The sequence below is a fragment of the Acyrthosiphon pisum genome, chromosome A1 (assembly GCF_005508785.2).
Source record: "Acyrthosiphon pisum isolate AL4f chromosome A1, pea_aphid_22Mar2018_4r6ur, whole genome shotgun sequence".
Lineage (NCBI taxonomy): Eukaryota > Metazoa > Arthropoda > Insecta > Hemiptera > Aphididae > Acyrthosiphon > Acyrthosiphon pisum.
The window spans coordinates 166,503,450-166,521,118 of NC_042494.1; the positions used below are offsets into that span (position 1 = coordinate 166,503,450).

Below are 17,669 nucleotides of genomic sequence, written 5' to 3' on the forward strand. Positions count from 1 at the left end.
TTCACGTTTGTCGGTGACTTTTTTTTTTCATGTCAACTTTGGTACACTCCGTATTGCGGTGTAATAATTGTGTACCTACCAAGAATCCAAAATAATAAACTGCGGGGTTTAAGGCTTGCCGTGTATGTACATTTTGAACGGTATTTTTAAAAACTGACATTCTTCAGAAAATTTAATAATATAATAAGAATAAAAAAAAAAACTTATGATCTATACCTATCGTAGTATTAGTCCACGCATATATATAACGTTTGAACCACTTCAATTTATTCGATATCCATATAATACAAAAATATATTATTTTTAATAACAATACGGTAAAAAAGTTTCTACCCGTAGGAAAAATAAGTTAATCGATTTTTCGCACAATCCATTAACTTTTTGTAAACTTCTGCAGGTATAATCGAATTCCAATAAGTACACTCGTGCATTATTATACGTCTTGTTTAGATATTCCTTGTAAAGGATATCGCATGTTTTCGACTATTATTCTTCGCATTATTTCATCTCACGTATAAAATGGTGTGCTCGATGATATTATTTAAATCACGTCGTTTGAAAAAGTACCTATGAAAGTATATAGTCGGGCAGTTCGCCGACCGATATCACTCGTTTATTTCTCTCTCGCAGCACTGTAGAACACGATAACATTATTAAAATATGGGCAATATTATTATTTATGTGATACGGCCGCGGTAATATTATTATGACTGTTACGAGCACCGAAATCGGTTTTTGCTTGCGTAGTGTAATACCGCTGGCAGGGCTCTGCACTACGCGCGAGCGTGACGTCATAAAAATCTAATTCGAAACGAAATCGTGCACAGGCTCGTTCAAGACGACCCGGAACTTTTGGCCGACGATTCGGTCGTGGAAAAAGTACTGTCGGGACTGCTGAGGCTGGAAAACTATCACGTTGCAGGAGAACTTTGTCAATCACAGGGGAATCCGGGCAAGGCTATGGAGTTCTACTGCAGAGGAAACATATACGCAAAAGCCGTGGAGTTGGCCAGATTCGTTTCTCCGTCAGGTGGGTGTGTGTGTGCATTATATACGTTATCGACGAACGACATCGTGTGCGCCGCGGACAAAACACAATTACTTTTTTTTTTTTTTTTTCGTTCCATCCGCGAAAGTCTTGATGGATAACTTTGGAAAACATTTTCCCGTAGCGTAATTAGGTACTAATCTTAGGAAGAGCGAGACTTACAAAACTATTACATAATACCTAATTCATAATATATCAATATTTCCAGTTGACCGATTTCAAGTGCATTAGGGTTGGATTAGATTTTGGCTCATATTGTTGCTGTAAAAAATATTACAAGCAGCATTAAATGCATACAATTTAATAAAATATATAAATTAATGGCAATTATTTAAAAAAAAAATTGTTTAAGGAACTATTCGCAGTTGATATAATATGTAGATACGAATAGTGTACACTCATGATAGATAATATGTTCTCTATCATTGACTCAAAAATGCAGTGCATATAGTTTGGATTCAAATGTTTACTAATTTGGTTCAATGTTAAAAATCATAATATTGCACTAGTCTGGACAATGTTAAAAAGCATAGCTAGTGTACCAGTAGTTTGGCATCTAGTTAAAAATCATTATACACCATTCGGGTCCCTAAAAAAAAACATTTTCTTTCCCATTTCAAACAGACATTGTGTGTGAAAATGTGAAATTTAAGTATGAATGAAAGGATTCTCACATACATTTTACCTCATAATGTTGAAAGTTTAAATTCAGACCGTAATATTTTGGAGGGAATTTATTGTTCCCTGATGAATATAATTTATCGATAAATGATTACATTTGTTTGAAAATGTTCAACTGCATCTGATGATGAGAATGGAAGAACAAAAAAAAATAGATGAGGTAAACTTGAATTTTTTTTTATGAACATCCTAAATTCAGAAACTACGGAACTCATGTATATTTGTGCATCATTTTACGATAAGATAAATAATTTTATACGGACCCAATTAAGACAAAATATTTTATTCACCTGGACCAAATTCGTACACACTCCATAACTGTAATTATTTTTTACCATCTAAAAATTATATAAATTATCTCAATTATTCAATGTTAAGTAAATATTCTTCATGATAGATAATTGGTAGGTATTATTACGATGCCATAAAATAAATTAAATCAATAAATAATTAAAAAGAGTAATAAATTAATATTAGTACACAATAGATTAATAGATACACACAAAATACATCGGATATTTAAATAAATTTTACCCATCAAGAAGTTATAAAACAAATAGAGAAAATGACACAACTTTGAATTGTTTTGCACTCTTAATCGACAACAAAAAATCGTTACCACTTGCCAAACATTCTTTCAAATAAATAACAGGTACTTCATATTAAAATATTTATATGTCATTTGATACAATATGTACTTTTAGGTTTTAAGAATTGGACTTATAATATTATATTAGGTAATCTTACTATACTTACAAAAAATTTCTTAAATTTCTCAATAGTTTTTCAGATATTTCTTTTTGAAATTAATTTACAAATTACGTAAATGTTAAATAATATAATATATCAATACAATTTAGTTATTAATTCTTTATTAGATAATTATTTTGTGAATGTCATTTTTTTCTATTTCACATACAATGTTCCTTCAATGCATTTTACACACGTGTGCCAACTATCATATTCTAGGTACTCATATTTTTATTTGTATTACAAACTATCAACTGATAATGACATGCCATAACCTATGATATTTATAAAAACTACATAAGTATGAATGTATTATTTTTTTATTGAAAGCTTTCATTTATTTTGTTGTACATTTTTTCGTTTGAGCTCCATAAATTTGGTAGGTACCTACCTACCGTAAAATGAAGAAATCGGTTTCGTGTACCTGTTTTGCCTATACACTACGCCGTCATACGCCCGAGTTAAATATTATTTCAAACGTACTATAATATTCATTAATGCTATATACATTTATGTGTTGTAATAGTATTATTACACTTAATAATGTTAGAATTAAATAATTTGTTATTACGACGCAATGTATATTATGCAATATGTGTATACTATCACGTTAAGGGAGACCTTTTACACAATCAATTAACTAAAATATTTATAATATTACAGCATCGAAATATATTAAACCCTCTGAGCTTTATTATTGTTAAATACATTTTCAGAGGTAGTTTCTTTAGAAGAAAAATGGGGTGATTTCTTAGTATGCCAGAAACAACAAGACGCTGCTATCTCTCATTATATCGAAGCCGGAAATACAGTAAAGGCCTTAGAAGCTGCCATTGGTGCCAGACAATGGAAGAAATCAATGCAAATTATGCAGGTGAATATCATACCTTTCTATGTTTGACTTTAGCACACCTATTGTTTAATTATAATGACAAAAACATCTGGTGTTAAATGATCAAACGGATTCATCTGTCTTGTTATATTATTGTGATCAAAGGTAAGTAAGGTAACTGTATGTAAGTTGATTAAATATAAAATTAATAATATATAACAATATGAACTCAATCGAATTCAGTGTATTACAAAGTAGGTAATTGAAAACAAGTATTTCAGAATTTCAGGTATTACCACATTATTGTTAATATTTACTAATAATTGTACCTACAAGAAATATATTTATTATTTAATATTAATTAAAACATTAGATATCGTTTAATACTTATATGGTAGACATGTATTAGATATAATATATAGTGATTAAGAATATAAATTTATGATTAAAAATTGCAAAACCCTTATAAACAACAAAAATGATTTATAATCATTAAAAAATAACCATATAAATATTTGAGTTGAATATACAATGATGTAATTTATTTAAATGGAAAGTTAATAAAAAGTAAAAGGGAAAATGAATTATTATTAATGAAAATAAATAAGAATATTTCGTATAATTTAAAACAAATTCATGCTTGACTGAATATAATATGCATTAAAAATATATGTAATTTAATTATAGTTCATTTTTGTTATCAAAACTATTACCGTTTCATATATCAAAATAATTTTCTAGCACAACTTGTTTGTATAAAAATATAAAACTTACCTCTAATTCAAGGGCAGTGGAAATTTCAGGTAAATATGATGCATTTTTTATATTGTTTAAACATCAATATTATCATAAGTTGATTGATAATTTATTTCAAGGAAATCAAATTAACTATAATTGTTATAGCATATTTGTTATATACGACACACCACATTTTTAACGAGGTGTTGAAACATCAACGTTGGTAGGTAGGTAGGTAATAATTGTTTTAATCTGACTTGCTGTTTGACGAAAAATCGATAGTTTCGAACATTTTATAAATGTTTTATAATATTTTATAGCAACATAACTTATAATATAAACGTAATATAAATATTATAATATTAAGTTTTATATCAATATTTATATCGCAGGTAATTGAAGACAAAACATTAGTAACCAAATACGGATCCCATTTGGCTGAACATTTTAAAACGGTTAATGACTACAAGACCGCTGAGAAACTCTACATGGAATGTGGAATGCACAGGGAGGCCATACAGCTGTATCTAGAAACAGGTAAATTGAATTTATTTATTAAATATTTTGTAAACGATGAAAACACTACCTGTAAGTATTCCGTTTGATATTCAAACGGCGTCGTTATACGTGTCCGCTGCAGGAAATTGGGAGAAGGCGCACAAGCTCCTAAAGAACAATCCGACGCTGACAGACTTGAGCGAAGAACTGGAAACTTATGGCAAAAAGTTAGAAAACACTGGTCGAATCAAGGAAGCGGAAAAGCTTTATTTGGCTTTGGACAAAGTGGATCTGGCCATCAACATGTACAAGAACTGTCAACGGTACGACGAGGTGCGTATGCGTTTCAACGTTTACATTCACCCACTGCACAGTGGGCGTACCCTAAGGCAAACCTTACGTTTCGTTCATTAGATGATGTCTCTCGTGAGCAAGTACCACAGTGATTTAGTGAGCACCACCCACGTCCATTTGGCTCACGAGTGCGAGACTCGGGGCAACTACAGGGCGGCCGAGCACCATTTCGTCCAGGCCGGAGAATGGAAACTTGCGGTAAAAATGTATCGATCGTTGGACATGTGGGAGGAAGCGTATAAGGTACGTACCTATCATCTGGTCTCCACACCTATACGCCATTTTATAGTGCCGTTTAAACGTGCATCTCGCGTAAAATTTAATACAATATCATAATATGTAAGTGCGTGTTGTACTCAACATTTTGTTTGCATAATAATATTAAATCGTGGAATGCAAGTCAACAGAGTTTACGATCGTTGGACAGTTAGTATTATGAACGGCCGAGTGTTCTAACACTCTGAGCCGCGTCTGAATCGCATTACTATTATAATCATATTGTGATTAATTTAATCTCGGCCATAGCGGGTGTGTGTGCGGTGTAGGTTTCAACAGCCACGTTCAATGATAATAATAGTCGTAATAATTAATCGACGATTTTCGTTTTACAATATTATCTTTTACGAATTAAATAATGATTAGGATGAATGATACTTATTTCGGCCGTTTTTAATATTATTATCATGGGATTTGGAGCGATAAAAATGGAAAAATAAATAAATAAAAATCTAATCTAATCTTAAAAATACTAAAAGGTAATTATAAATAATATTATAATATAAAATCTTCAATAATTTATTATAATGTAGGTCAAGTTAGGTTAGGTTGATATAGATTATGAAAGTATAATAATAATATCACTACGCACTATCGACAACTATTCCACCTAAAACTGTGGTATATACATGGTAACGGAGTAAATGACATACATCACAGCACTGACGTATCCTTTTACATAGCTACAAAATTTCTATCTCCAAGAACACCTCTCTTATATTAATAAATCCAGAGACAATATATTCTCAAATTTCAATCGTTCCTTTTGATACCTTTACATCAAGCATCAAAAACCACAAGTAATGGAACTATACAGACTATGACTGTAGAGAATTAGAGGTTCGTACATTATATCGTATCGCTGTAATTATCTCACAATGCAGTTTAATAATATCAACATATTTATATAAAATATGAATTCCCGTTACAAACATACCCAATATTTTTGTTGTAAAAATAATTTAGATCGTAAAAAAATCTTGATATCAATCCGATTTTACGTGACAGTGACAGTGAATATGTTATCAACATAATATTGGAAATTTAATGATTTATTAATCATTCCATGCGAGAGAAACTACTACACTGATAATGTTATTATTTTCAAAAATGGTCTCGTTAAATATTGAAAACAATATTATGGTCTCCGATATTAAGAGTAAATATTGTGATTTCGTTTAACATCACTGTAATATAAAAACGGGTATAGTGGGCGTCTTCGATATCAACATATTAATATGTTTATTTCCGATAAAGTTATTTCTAAAGTTGTGTAGGTACAACTAACTCCTCGTGAATTACTCATGAAATATAAATTTAATATATTTTTAGATTGCAAAAAACAACGGCGGAGAACACGCGGCCGAGCAAGTGGCTTTTTTGTGGGCCAAATCGTTGGGTGGAGATTCGGCTATTAAGTTACTGAACCGCCTTGGTCTACTAAACGAGTGTATCGATCATGCCAGTGATAGTTATCAAGTAATTAAATAGTGATAAATAATAATTAATAAATCATTCAAATACAGTTGCCAATCCACCGTAGGTATATTCTATATTATAATTAAATTATACCTAATTTATCGTAATCGAAAATAATGAATTCATGTATAATATGTATTTAATGGTTATATAACTTTGTTAGAAGGTTAAAATAAATATAATATTTAAAACCAAATAGTTGTACGTACTTATAGGAATGTATTATTTCTGGACAGTTTACAACTTTAAAATGTAATAATTATTAATATTTTTTTAAAGTTGATAAAATACTAGTTATTATATTATAAAATTATTGTAATACTTATAACTTAACTGATAATTTGACAAATTTAAATTTTTTAAATAAAAATAATTTTAAATGAATACTATTATAAAATGACACGATACTCTTATTTATTTAAATAACGAACAATTTGCAATCTGAATTATTTATGAGTCTCGGAATCGTTTTAAATAATTAAAATTAAATTAAAACAATTATTTTATATATATTTGGTTAATACAAACCTAAATTTAAATTAAAGTTTTATTAATCATCGAAAAATATCGATTAACGTAAAATATTTATTTGTTATAACGGTACAATTAATATATTTGTATGAAGGACTATAGTATTAAGAAACTTATAACCATGTAGGTAAGTTCCAAAAAATAACACTGACTTCATTCCCAAATAGTTTGAATTTGCGTTCGAATTGGCTCGTTCAGGAGGTGCAGAGCGTTTGACCGATGTGCACTATAAATACGCTCTCGTGCTTGAAGACGATGGTAAATTCCAGGAAGCGGAAAAAAATTTTGTTGCTGGGATGAAACCCAAAGAAGCGGTATTAATGTAAGTAGAACTGTTGTGTGGGTGTAGGTTTACTCTCACAAAAACTATTAAATTGGTAAATATTTTTAAACATAGGCGTAATTTGAGGGGTGGAAACTGCCCCCTCAGATATTTGATTGAGTAGGCAATAATCTCATTTTGTCTTATAGATTTTTAATTTTACCGGAGACTTCGAACGCCTTTTTTTCGAACGGGTATGGGCCTTATTGCCTGTACATATTTTATAAATTGTTAACGAGATGAATTTTTTCGATGTATCAATATCTAAATCGCTCAACTCGAAGAATCTAAAATAATTAAAAAAAATCACAGTAAATTTATCAACATTAATAATATGGAAAATTGAGCATTCTGGGGGGAGGGAGTGAATCACAATCCCTTGTAGAAATATTGTGAACCCCGCGTTATGTGTTACGACGGTGCGATTTAAAACGTAACCTCCTTAAAAAATGACACGTCGTCATTTCGGGATGTGCGCGCATGTACATATACACAACTGGGAGACAACTTAACCAAGACGACTCGAAGTTGCGGCGGCGGTAGAAACGCCGATTAGTGCGTATGATATTTGTAATACGCTATAATGTTGTGGAAAGACGTATACATACTCTGTCATAACTCGTCGTAACCAGGGACGGATCCAGGGGGGGGGGCTTAGGGGCCCAGGCCCCCCAGAATTATTTTTTTTATAAATATAAATATATTATATTAAGTAACAAATAAACAAAATCTAATCTTCTTTTCACATTGTCACTTTATATATTAAACTAGCTGCCCGACCTTCCTTTGGAAGAAATTATTTTTTTATTATTTAATTCAAAAACATATGACTATTTTTTGGCTATACAGTATACATATAATATAATTACATATTGTAGTTATTGTTATTCCTAATTTCTAAAAATTATATATCCTACATTTTGAATTCAACCACTGGAGTGTTTAATTTTTATTCTGTTTATTATAGAATAGAAATAAGGTAGAAAAAAATGTAACAATAAATTATTTGTTCAATGAATAATATATTATATTTCAAATGGAAAAATGCAAGTGCAAACATATAAATAAATAATTAATAATAATAATAAAAACAATAATAAATAAACAAACAAACCGGTTTCCTTCGTCTCCAAAATCAAGTTAGATTCTTATATATATAGATAATCAATAGTTTATTAATCACATTGATTATACCTATACCTACTATTATGACAACATTTTTAGTAAGGTATAAAATTTTATTATAATTGGATTTATGTTGTAAAAAAATTGTTGCCCCCCCCTCCCCAGATCTTTGTTCTGGATCCGTGCCTGGTCGTAACGACAGTCGGAAATGCCGATCTGAGTGCGTTTAATATCGTAATATTATATTCCACCCCTCCCATTTTTTGCCCTGTAACAGTACATTTATTGAGATTATGATTTTTGGAATTTTTCACTCAATATATGAGAACACCATGTATAGTATTATCAAATATGTATTTAGATTTTTCCGCTAGACGCGGACACATTATGGGACTAGACGCGTCCTTCTGTTACGATACCAACTTCTTTTTTGTTTCAAACGGCAATCGGCCTTATTTCCTGCACATATTTTACATTGTTACCCGCGAGATGGCTTTTTTCGACATTGTATCTAAATCGCTTAGCTCCCGGGCTGAAAATATGAAACATTGGGCGTAATCATTCCTGGTGGGGGGAGGAGGTGAATCACATCCCCGTGTAGCATTATTTTAGGCACCGTGATATGAGTTATAACGGTGCGCTTTAAAACGCACCTACCCTTAAAATACCACACACGTCGTCATTTCGGGATGCACGCAGGTACATACACAACCAGGATTGGGACAACGCCGAGCGAGTGGCCGAACAGCACGACAAAAGTTCCATGTCCGACGTGCTTCTGTCCAGGGCCAAGGTGGAGTTCGAAGCGGCCAATTATCCGCGGTTCGAGGCGTTGATGTTACGTTGTCACAAACCCGAACTCATCGTCAAACAATATCAGGTATAATACTATTATTATTAATATCGTTATTGTAGAACGGTTCACTGCTGCAGGTATAACGCGTGACCAGTATAATATATAGTAGCACGACAATTTAATATAATATTATAATATTATTATACGGAATATTGTACGGATTTTGGGTTGCGATTCGTAATTGATATGCACGTGTCCAATGGTATTAGGTATTAGGTCCGAAATTATAATATCCTTGTCCAACAGTTACACTATTAAGTAAACAATAAATAAGGACTCTACGTGCGGTCACCGGAGGTCAGTTACAACGCGTGCAACTGAAAATAAAAACCAATATAATACTAGTCCGGATATGATGAACTCTTCTCGGTGAGTTATTGTACGCACATTAATCTAGTTAAGGCGATCGCTATTAATACTATGAACAAACTCTGTTTAAATGTGTACAATATGGTAGGTCGATGACGTAACTTCACAATTTTCTTCTTTTAATTTGTAAGTAGGATACACGTATTAAAATAAAAATAGCAAATATAATACATGTATTTTCAATTAAAAATCGTACAGTAAATAAAATCAAAATAAATAAGGAAAACGCACTACGTAACTACATTCAAACCAAACTGATATATATTTTCATATAATAGAACAATATTAAACTATAGTAGGTACTTTGTTATTATCAAAGCTATTTTGCCCAAAAACATAATCTTATAATAGGTATATAATATATATATAATATATAAAAAATAATGTTTACCAAACCGAATAACTTACATAAATAAATGCATGAAAAAATTAAGTACTTTAAAAATTAAACCGTCATGAACAGAACTATATTTGTAGTGATGAATGACACGATGGTAGTTATTTTTAGTAAATTATATATATTTTCTTATGCATTTTTTATGAAACAATGCCATTAAGCACTGTTGAAGACATAAGTATTTTTTTCTTTTAAAACAAATTTTCCCTTAATATATTTATAGAGATTTACATTGTAAATAAAAAATCATTTCTGGTTAGTTTAATAATTATTTACTAACTAAATATTTTTTAAGCTATTCCAACGCTTTGTTTTTTTTTTATTCAAAAACAACCAACTAAACACATTTGTTTCAGTTATTTTACATAATATATTTGAAGTGATATCGGTTATAAATTCAAATCACCGTACTAAAATTATTTAGGTGTTTATGAACATAACAGCAAACTATTCCAGCAGTATATATTTTACGAAAAAAAACTTGCACAAAATAGTTTTAATGTTGTGTCTATAGCAATAAGTCTCTTGCTAGTATTTCACAATACATATTTTATACTTGGTCCTAAAAACATAATGCATTTTTTTTTATTTAGATACATACAATACCACACACGAGTATAATGTTTGTGTAAACAGGCATCAATAAATCGATAGAAACGAATGAGCTATGTACACATGATCGGGTGCACAGAGAAAAAAAATCTGAATGTATTTGGTAAATGAGATACGTATTTTTCATCGACACGTTTTTACCGAATTTTTCGCCTGAATGGTGCCTTGAAGCATTTGCTTGGTCAAGAAATAAATCCATTGCGCGTGATAATAGATGAAGCATTAAAATTATGATTTTAACATCGTTATATGCTCGTCATCGTTGCTCTGAGCGGACTTACAAAAAGAACATATTTCGATAAACGAATGCATTGAAACATCCAGCTAATAAAGATCAATAAATCAAACGAAATACAAATCATGAAATATCATTGGGTTAAGGTTATTTCTTATCTATTTAAACTTTTATAACCTTATAGGTTTTATGAAAGGTCGGCTTCTCGGATGATATAAATTAGTATCAATAGCCCTCGTTGAATAAATATGATCGTTAAAGATGAACACATTTGTTCGGAAACCAAGTTCATTCGAAAATACGCTGCATTAGATAGTTTTTGCATTATTTAGATCATAATATGAACCATATATTCATATATTAGTACATTACGCGCTGTACGTGAAATATAAACTCATTCACAATATTAATATACAGGGTGTAACAGATAGAACTGACTTTTGGGATAACTTTTGTTCTAATCAATATTTTAAAACTTTTTTATATATAATTTATAGCCATTTGCGCTACACGTGTAATAAAAAAAAAATTATTTTTATTTTTTATTACCTAAAATAAAAAAATTTAAATTTGATTTAAATCTTTTTGAATAAATTCAAAATAGTCAATTTGTGAATCTGATTATAAGAATGATTTGGATGGTAAAAAATTTATCTAAAGCAAGTAGCTTATTTTTTAGAATTTTTTAAAATATCAATAACTTTTCGATTAAATTAATCTGGAACGCAATAACTTTTTTAAAAATATAATTTTTGGAAATTTGCTAACATGGGTATATTTCTTAAACTATTTACTAATCATATAATTTAACAATTTTTGTCATACGTTTTAGTAGCATAAATTTTTTTTTTTTTGGTCAAGTCTTTCTGTTACACCTTGTATAAATCTGCTGAATTCAAAAAATGTGTACTATTGAATTTAATTTTGATTAAAATATTTATAATTTAAAAATATAATATTATATGTAATATCATATACATTTTAAACTTATTTTAACAAAAATAGCAAGCTAAACAACATGGTTATGAGTACTTTTTTCTCCAAAGCGAATCAAAAGCTATAAATAACGACGGAGAACGCCATATGTATAGTAAAATGCATATTTTAAACATAATTTTACCTAATAAATTACGTTACTGAAATGGATAAATATAATAAAGTATAATACTACCAGGTGATTTTGTTTTTTAGTAGGTATATAGTCAAACAAACACTGGTTAGTAATAATTTTAGGTTTGGATAGGTGACAGTTGTGCAATCGTATCTATTTGAAAATTTGGCTTTTCTATAGTGTATGTATAGAACATGCACTATAATTAATTATAATGAATTATAATAAATATTAATAAACCATTAAGTAGTATGATTTGTTTAAGAATTTAAAATTGAAATTACATGTGTTGACATTTATTTATTTATTTAGCTTCCAATGTGACTAATTGAGTTTAGCTCTCAAAATGCATATGCAACATCGAAAACTATATACTTTCTTTGTTAGTTTAATACGTATTATAATATAATATGATTATGTAAAACGATTCGGAATATAACAAAATATGTAGGTACGTTAAATACTGATCTGTTAAATCGTCAACGAAAAAAACGTCACATGCAATCGGTGAAGGGTTAAAAATAATTATTATTAATGAATTTTCGCCGAAGCATAAGCAAAGATTAATGCTTAATGACCTGACAAACTCGTTAATAAAAAAAAAAAAAAGTTTTTACTGAGAATATAATAGTACATGTTTAAAACGGTTTATGTATGATATATATTAATATATTATATACTTACCTACATTTTGTATAAAATAAAATACAAGTTATACCAAATTGACATGGCATTGGAAGTTTCATTCAGTTATATTTATTTTAATGTATATTTATCATACACAGTTGTTTGAAAATAATTGTAAAGGTTACTAATTTCGATTTAACTTAACATACACGATTTTTATAGTCATTTTAGTAAACCGTTTAGAACTTGTTGTTCTTATAATATTATGCACTTTACACATCCACAACATATTTTCGATTAACGAATGTGAACAACGCAAAAAAAAACATTTTAGCTGAGCTGCACTTACAGTAAAATTATTAAATTATAATTATTTTTAAAATGTATGTGTATAATAATGGCATATAATATTTAACCAATATTACTATAATAATCACGGATCTCGGCAAATGTACCTAAATACAAATATATAAATAATAAGTATTTACAGTTCTGGAAAAAATATATAAAGAGCAATTGTGAGTAAAAATGCATTAAATAATCTGTTATACTTTAAATCAGTTGAATTTTCAGTTGCTTAAAATGGATATTTTTTAAAAGTTAACTCTGGCTAAGCAGACATAACTTTAAATATGATTATCGTGACATGATAAAACACGAAACCTCAAGTCTAGGTTAATATATTTTACGTGACATGAGAAGTAAGTCATCTTTAACTTGATTAGATGAATTTATGAACGTCATAAAAATTACAATTATTTTAGTCTTCAAATTAACTCGTTCATTAGAATATTTCAGTTAATATCTCTTGGGGCCCGTTGATCGTTAACGTTACTGTTTCTTCTTATACGTGGTATTAAGTATAGTGTTTTAAACGTAGTTGGCTTATTCCTTTCTTTTAGTATATTATTTTTCATAATCATAATGTCCTAGACCAGTGATCTCAAACTCAAATTACCTACGGGCCATATATTTTTTCAAAAAAAATTTTAAGTGTAATTTTTGTACTTATATAATATTAAAAACTAAAGACAAAATGAAGGCAAAGATACATACAAAACCCAATCTATCAAATAGACCATTCTAGATTGTTTCAACATGCCTAACATAATTTCACACACACAAACACACACAGTTGTAATTACAAAACCTTACACACAAAATTATATGTCTTGTACACCTATAAATATTTTATTGTCTGGTGAAAATTCAGTAAATAATTTAGATTTTTTTTTCTCTATCACTTAATATCTTAATACTTATTATTATAAACTTTTATATTTTATCTTTATTTCTCTTTATTGTATAATTAATTTAATATGTTATCTTGTATACATTTATCTTTAATATTATTAATATTTTTTTTATCTAATTTATACAACGTCCGTTAAATAAATAAATAAATAAATAACGTAGGCAATACCTATAACTATATAACACAAGGTATTTGCGTGAATTCGCCGTTTCAGAAGATAATATATAAAATACATTTACTAATAAGAAATTAAAATAAAATAATTAAAATGACGTGTGTATGGTTATGGTGTTACAGGAAAAGGGTATGTGGGTGGAAGCGTTGAAGTCGTGTCGTGAATACTTGCCGGCCAAACTAGACGAGGTGCAAGCCGAGTACGACAGGGAGTGTGGCGCCAGAGTGACCAGAGACATTAACAGTCTGTTCGCGCAGGCCAGTCAGTGGGAGCAGAATGGAGAATTCAAAACGGCCATAGACTGTTTGCTCAAGGTATACAATATACACTCAACGAAATCATTGTACATTAATTATTATTGTGTTACGTACTCTATTTTGCGGTATGGGTAGCTGGTGTTGCAAACCTCATTGTTCGTGGCAAAAGGCGTCGTTTTTATTTTCATTAATTTTCCAATCGCAACTATTTTGACAAAAATAAAACATCTTCTCGAACGCTTCATACTTCCGTATAGATACCCGCAGAGTCACTAGCTGTTTTTTTAAACGACGAGTAGACTACTCAATCTATTTCGATACGATATGCATTTAGTTTCCAATATACATTATCATTTTTTATAGACCCTCTGCATGAATATAACCTGTACGGAAAAAAATGTATTACTTATCAAATATTATCAACTATCAACTTTTTACACTCGTAGGATCATTAATACATTTACCTGATCAAATAACAATATTCATTATATATATTTATTTTGTTTATAATATAAAAACAGTTTCATAGACGTAAAGAACGTTTTTATAGCTTCTGAAAATATTTTAGTGTAAAAAATATATTCTCGCATGACAATATCCAACAACAGCGAGAATTTGAAAATTTTTCCAATTGAGTTGTCTCTTTGAATTTTGCCCATAGACAATATTAATAGATATTTATATGTGTGAAAAGGTCACTTCAACCAACTGTAAGGACGACCGTATTATATCAAAAACGCTCAACGAAGCGACGCGAATGACATTAAAATACTTAGACGGCGAGGAGTGTGTGGACGCCGCTAAAAAGTTAGGTAAGTTCCGAAAGGTTGTGTTGTGAGTTTATTTTTTAAATTGTATTTACTCTATCGTACGCCGTGTTAAGTTATTGACTGTGGATAAAACGTCTGATTTAACTCGTAAATATATAATATCATTCAATTTAAAACAATATAATGAAATATTTAGTAGGTACTTAAATATTTAAACGCCGCTGGTTTAAACGTATTCGGGTGTGTATACAAATACGACAACAATTAGATAAATTTATTGTATTGTTAATATTATTTTCATTCGTTCAAACGAACACAATATCATACGATTTATATTCAACTAACGAGTAATTTAATATTTTTATACAAACTTCGTTGCAGCGCCGTCTTCTCTTTGTAAAATAAATTGAGTGTTATCATTAATCCCATTATCCTTTTCCAATGCTAGAAATTACAAAGGAGAATGATGAATATTTTCCAAATCGATTTTGACACGCAATTTATTACGCGATACCTCCACCGCCGCCAACACCTCTTCTGCAGATTTTCCAGCTCGAAATAAATCTTTTTCGATACATATTAATGGAAATAAATTGAAGATTTAATAACGTTAATCTTATTGGATTACATCAGCAAAATGACAGATTACCACTTTTTATAATTCAGTTAAACGTACTAGTTATAATGTGTGAAAGCTTTATATATATTCGGGTCAGCTAATAATTTAATTTTCGACGGGCCGCCAGCTGATACCGACCGTGTACAAAGTGGCGGAAGGATGGCAATTCGTTTGGAAGTGTCAGCCAGCATTAAACATTCAAAGTAATAATAATATTATTATTGTAGATATACAAAACATAATACGTGCACTTTTGCCTGAAATCTGTACAAAACAACTGTAAAATTGCTTCATGGTTAATATTTCAAACAATAATAATAATATTATATAACGATACTATATTCCACTCTTATTAACAATAAACCTTTGTTAACGCATAACATGTATACACGATGTAAAACAGTTTTCTGGAACAATGCTTGTTTATTCGTCATGCTTTATCATACCATAATTAAATCAAATATGATACCTATTATAATATTTTACGTTCGGATATTTTCGGAAAATTGTATTGACAATTCAAAATCGATGGACTAATAGTACAAGAAACGGATTTATAATATATAAACATCGCGATGGTCATAATTATTATTATTATATTACAACGACTGAAATCAAAAACGGTCGTCTGGGAAAATGACCTGATAACCAGTTCGACGATAACATTTTCTGAAGAAAATATTCAATTCAACAAATATTTCCTTTCGTTCGCGAAACAATTACGACTATATAATTAGTAGTTGTTCCTATATGCTATATTAGTTAATAATAAATGTCATAATGGCATAGTACATATTTATATCGTTATTTATCGATGTATACTGTACATGGTGGTATTATCGTGTGTTGAAGTGGGAAATGATACAACGCCGATATTTAGTGAAGTAATATTTGGGTTAGATTATTGGTTGGCAAAAAAAAACCGAAATTATGTTCGGTTAACCTAATAAAAATGCACAAAAAGTGTCATTATTTTTTTTATCGTTCTCAAAATTGTACATAATTTACCTAATACTCTTAAAATACACAATAACCACTATTTAAATCAATATTAAAAAGAAAAAAAACAAACAATTAGCGCAGCGCGTAAAGTGGGTCACTCTATATTATGTTAAACTTTTAGCTTATATTTTCGTCTTATTGTATTATTCAAATATACTCAATAAGACTATAATATTGTATTTATATTGATAAGGAATCGGGTAATTTGTGGCGGGGAAATATCACTAAAAAATCGATTTTTTTACAGGACCGCGTTTAATAGAATACGAAGAATACTTATTAGCAGCTAAAGTGTTTGTGTGTGCCGATATGATGAAAGAAGCAATAGATGCATTCATTGCGGGTGATTATTGGTCTAAAGCCAGAAAACTATCTTCTGAATTAGATCCTTCGTAAGTAGAATTATTTCTATTGATGCATTAATTATCTTTAATCCGTCAAAGTGACAATCCGTATTCAATGAACCACAATAATTATTTATGCAAATCATCAACTACGCGTGGCAATTAAATGAAGAAAAAATCTAATGCAATTATAAATTTATATGATCTGATGTGCATTTAGATAGTTTTATTAAGCCCGTTTATATTAATATATACTTTAAAAAAAAAATGTGAAGAAAACAATTACATATTTTCAAGATTGGGCATTAACGAGTTAAAAAGTTAATTTAATTTAAACTTTTTAACTTAACTAGTTAATTTGGCTTTTCATTAACTTAACTTACTAAATTTATTTTTTAATTAACGT

General features: G+C 29.5%; 1 protein-coding gene across 1 annotated transcript in view; it reads left to right on the forward strand.

Moving 5' to 3' along the window:
• The window catches only part of LOC100568839 (intraflagellar transport protein 172 homolog), a 110,000-nt gene that overhangs the window by 62,862 nt on the left and 29,469 nt on the right, over positions 1–17,669 (forward strand). The window contains exons 16-26 of the mRNA XM_003245979.4: positions 828–1,030; positions 3,196–3,353; positions 4,442–4,586; positions 4,690–4,880; positions 4,962–5,144; positions 6,510–6,656; positions 7,355–7,509; positions 9,334–9,514; positions 14,394–14,585; positions 15,223–15,340; positions 17,167–17,311. Coding sequence (XP_003246027.1) covers positions 828–1,030; positions 3,196–3,353; positions 4,442–4,586; positions 4,690–4,880; positions 4,962–5,144; positions 6,510–6,656; positions 7,355–7,509; positions 9,334–9,514; positions 14,394–14,585; positions 15,223–15,340; positions 17,167–17,311 — 1,818 coding nt within the window. The remainder of the gene's footprint in view (positions 1–827; positions 1,031–3,195; positions 3,354–4,441; positions 4,587–4,689; positions 4,881–4,961; positions 5,145–6,509; positions 6,657–7,354; positions 7,510–9,333; positions 9,515–14,393; positions 14,586–15,222; positions 15,341–17,166; positions 17,312–17,669) is intronic.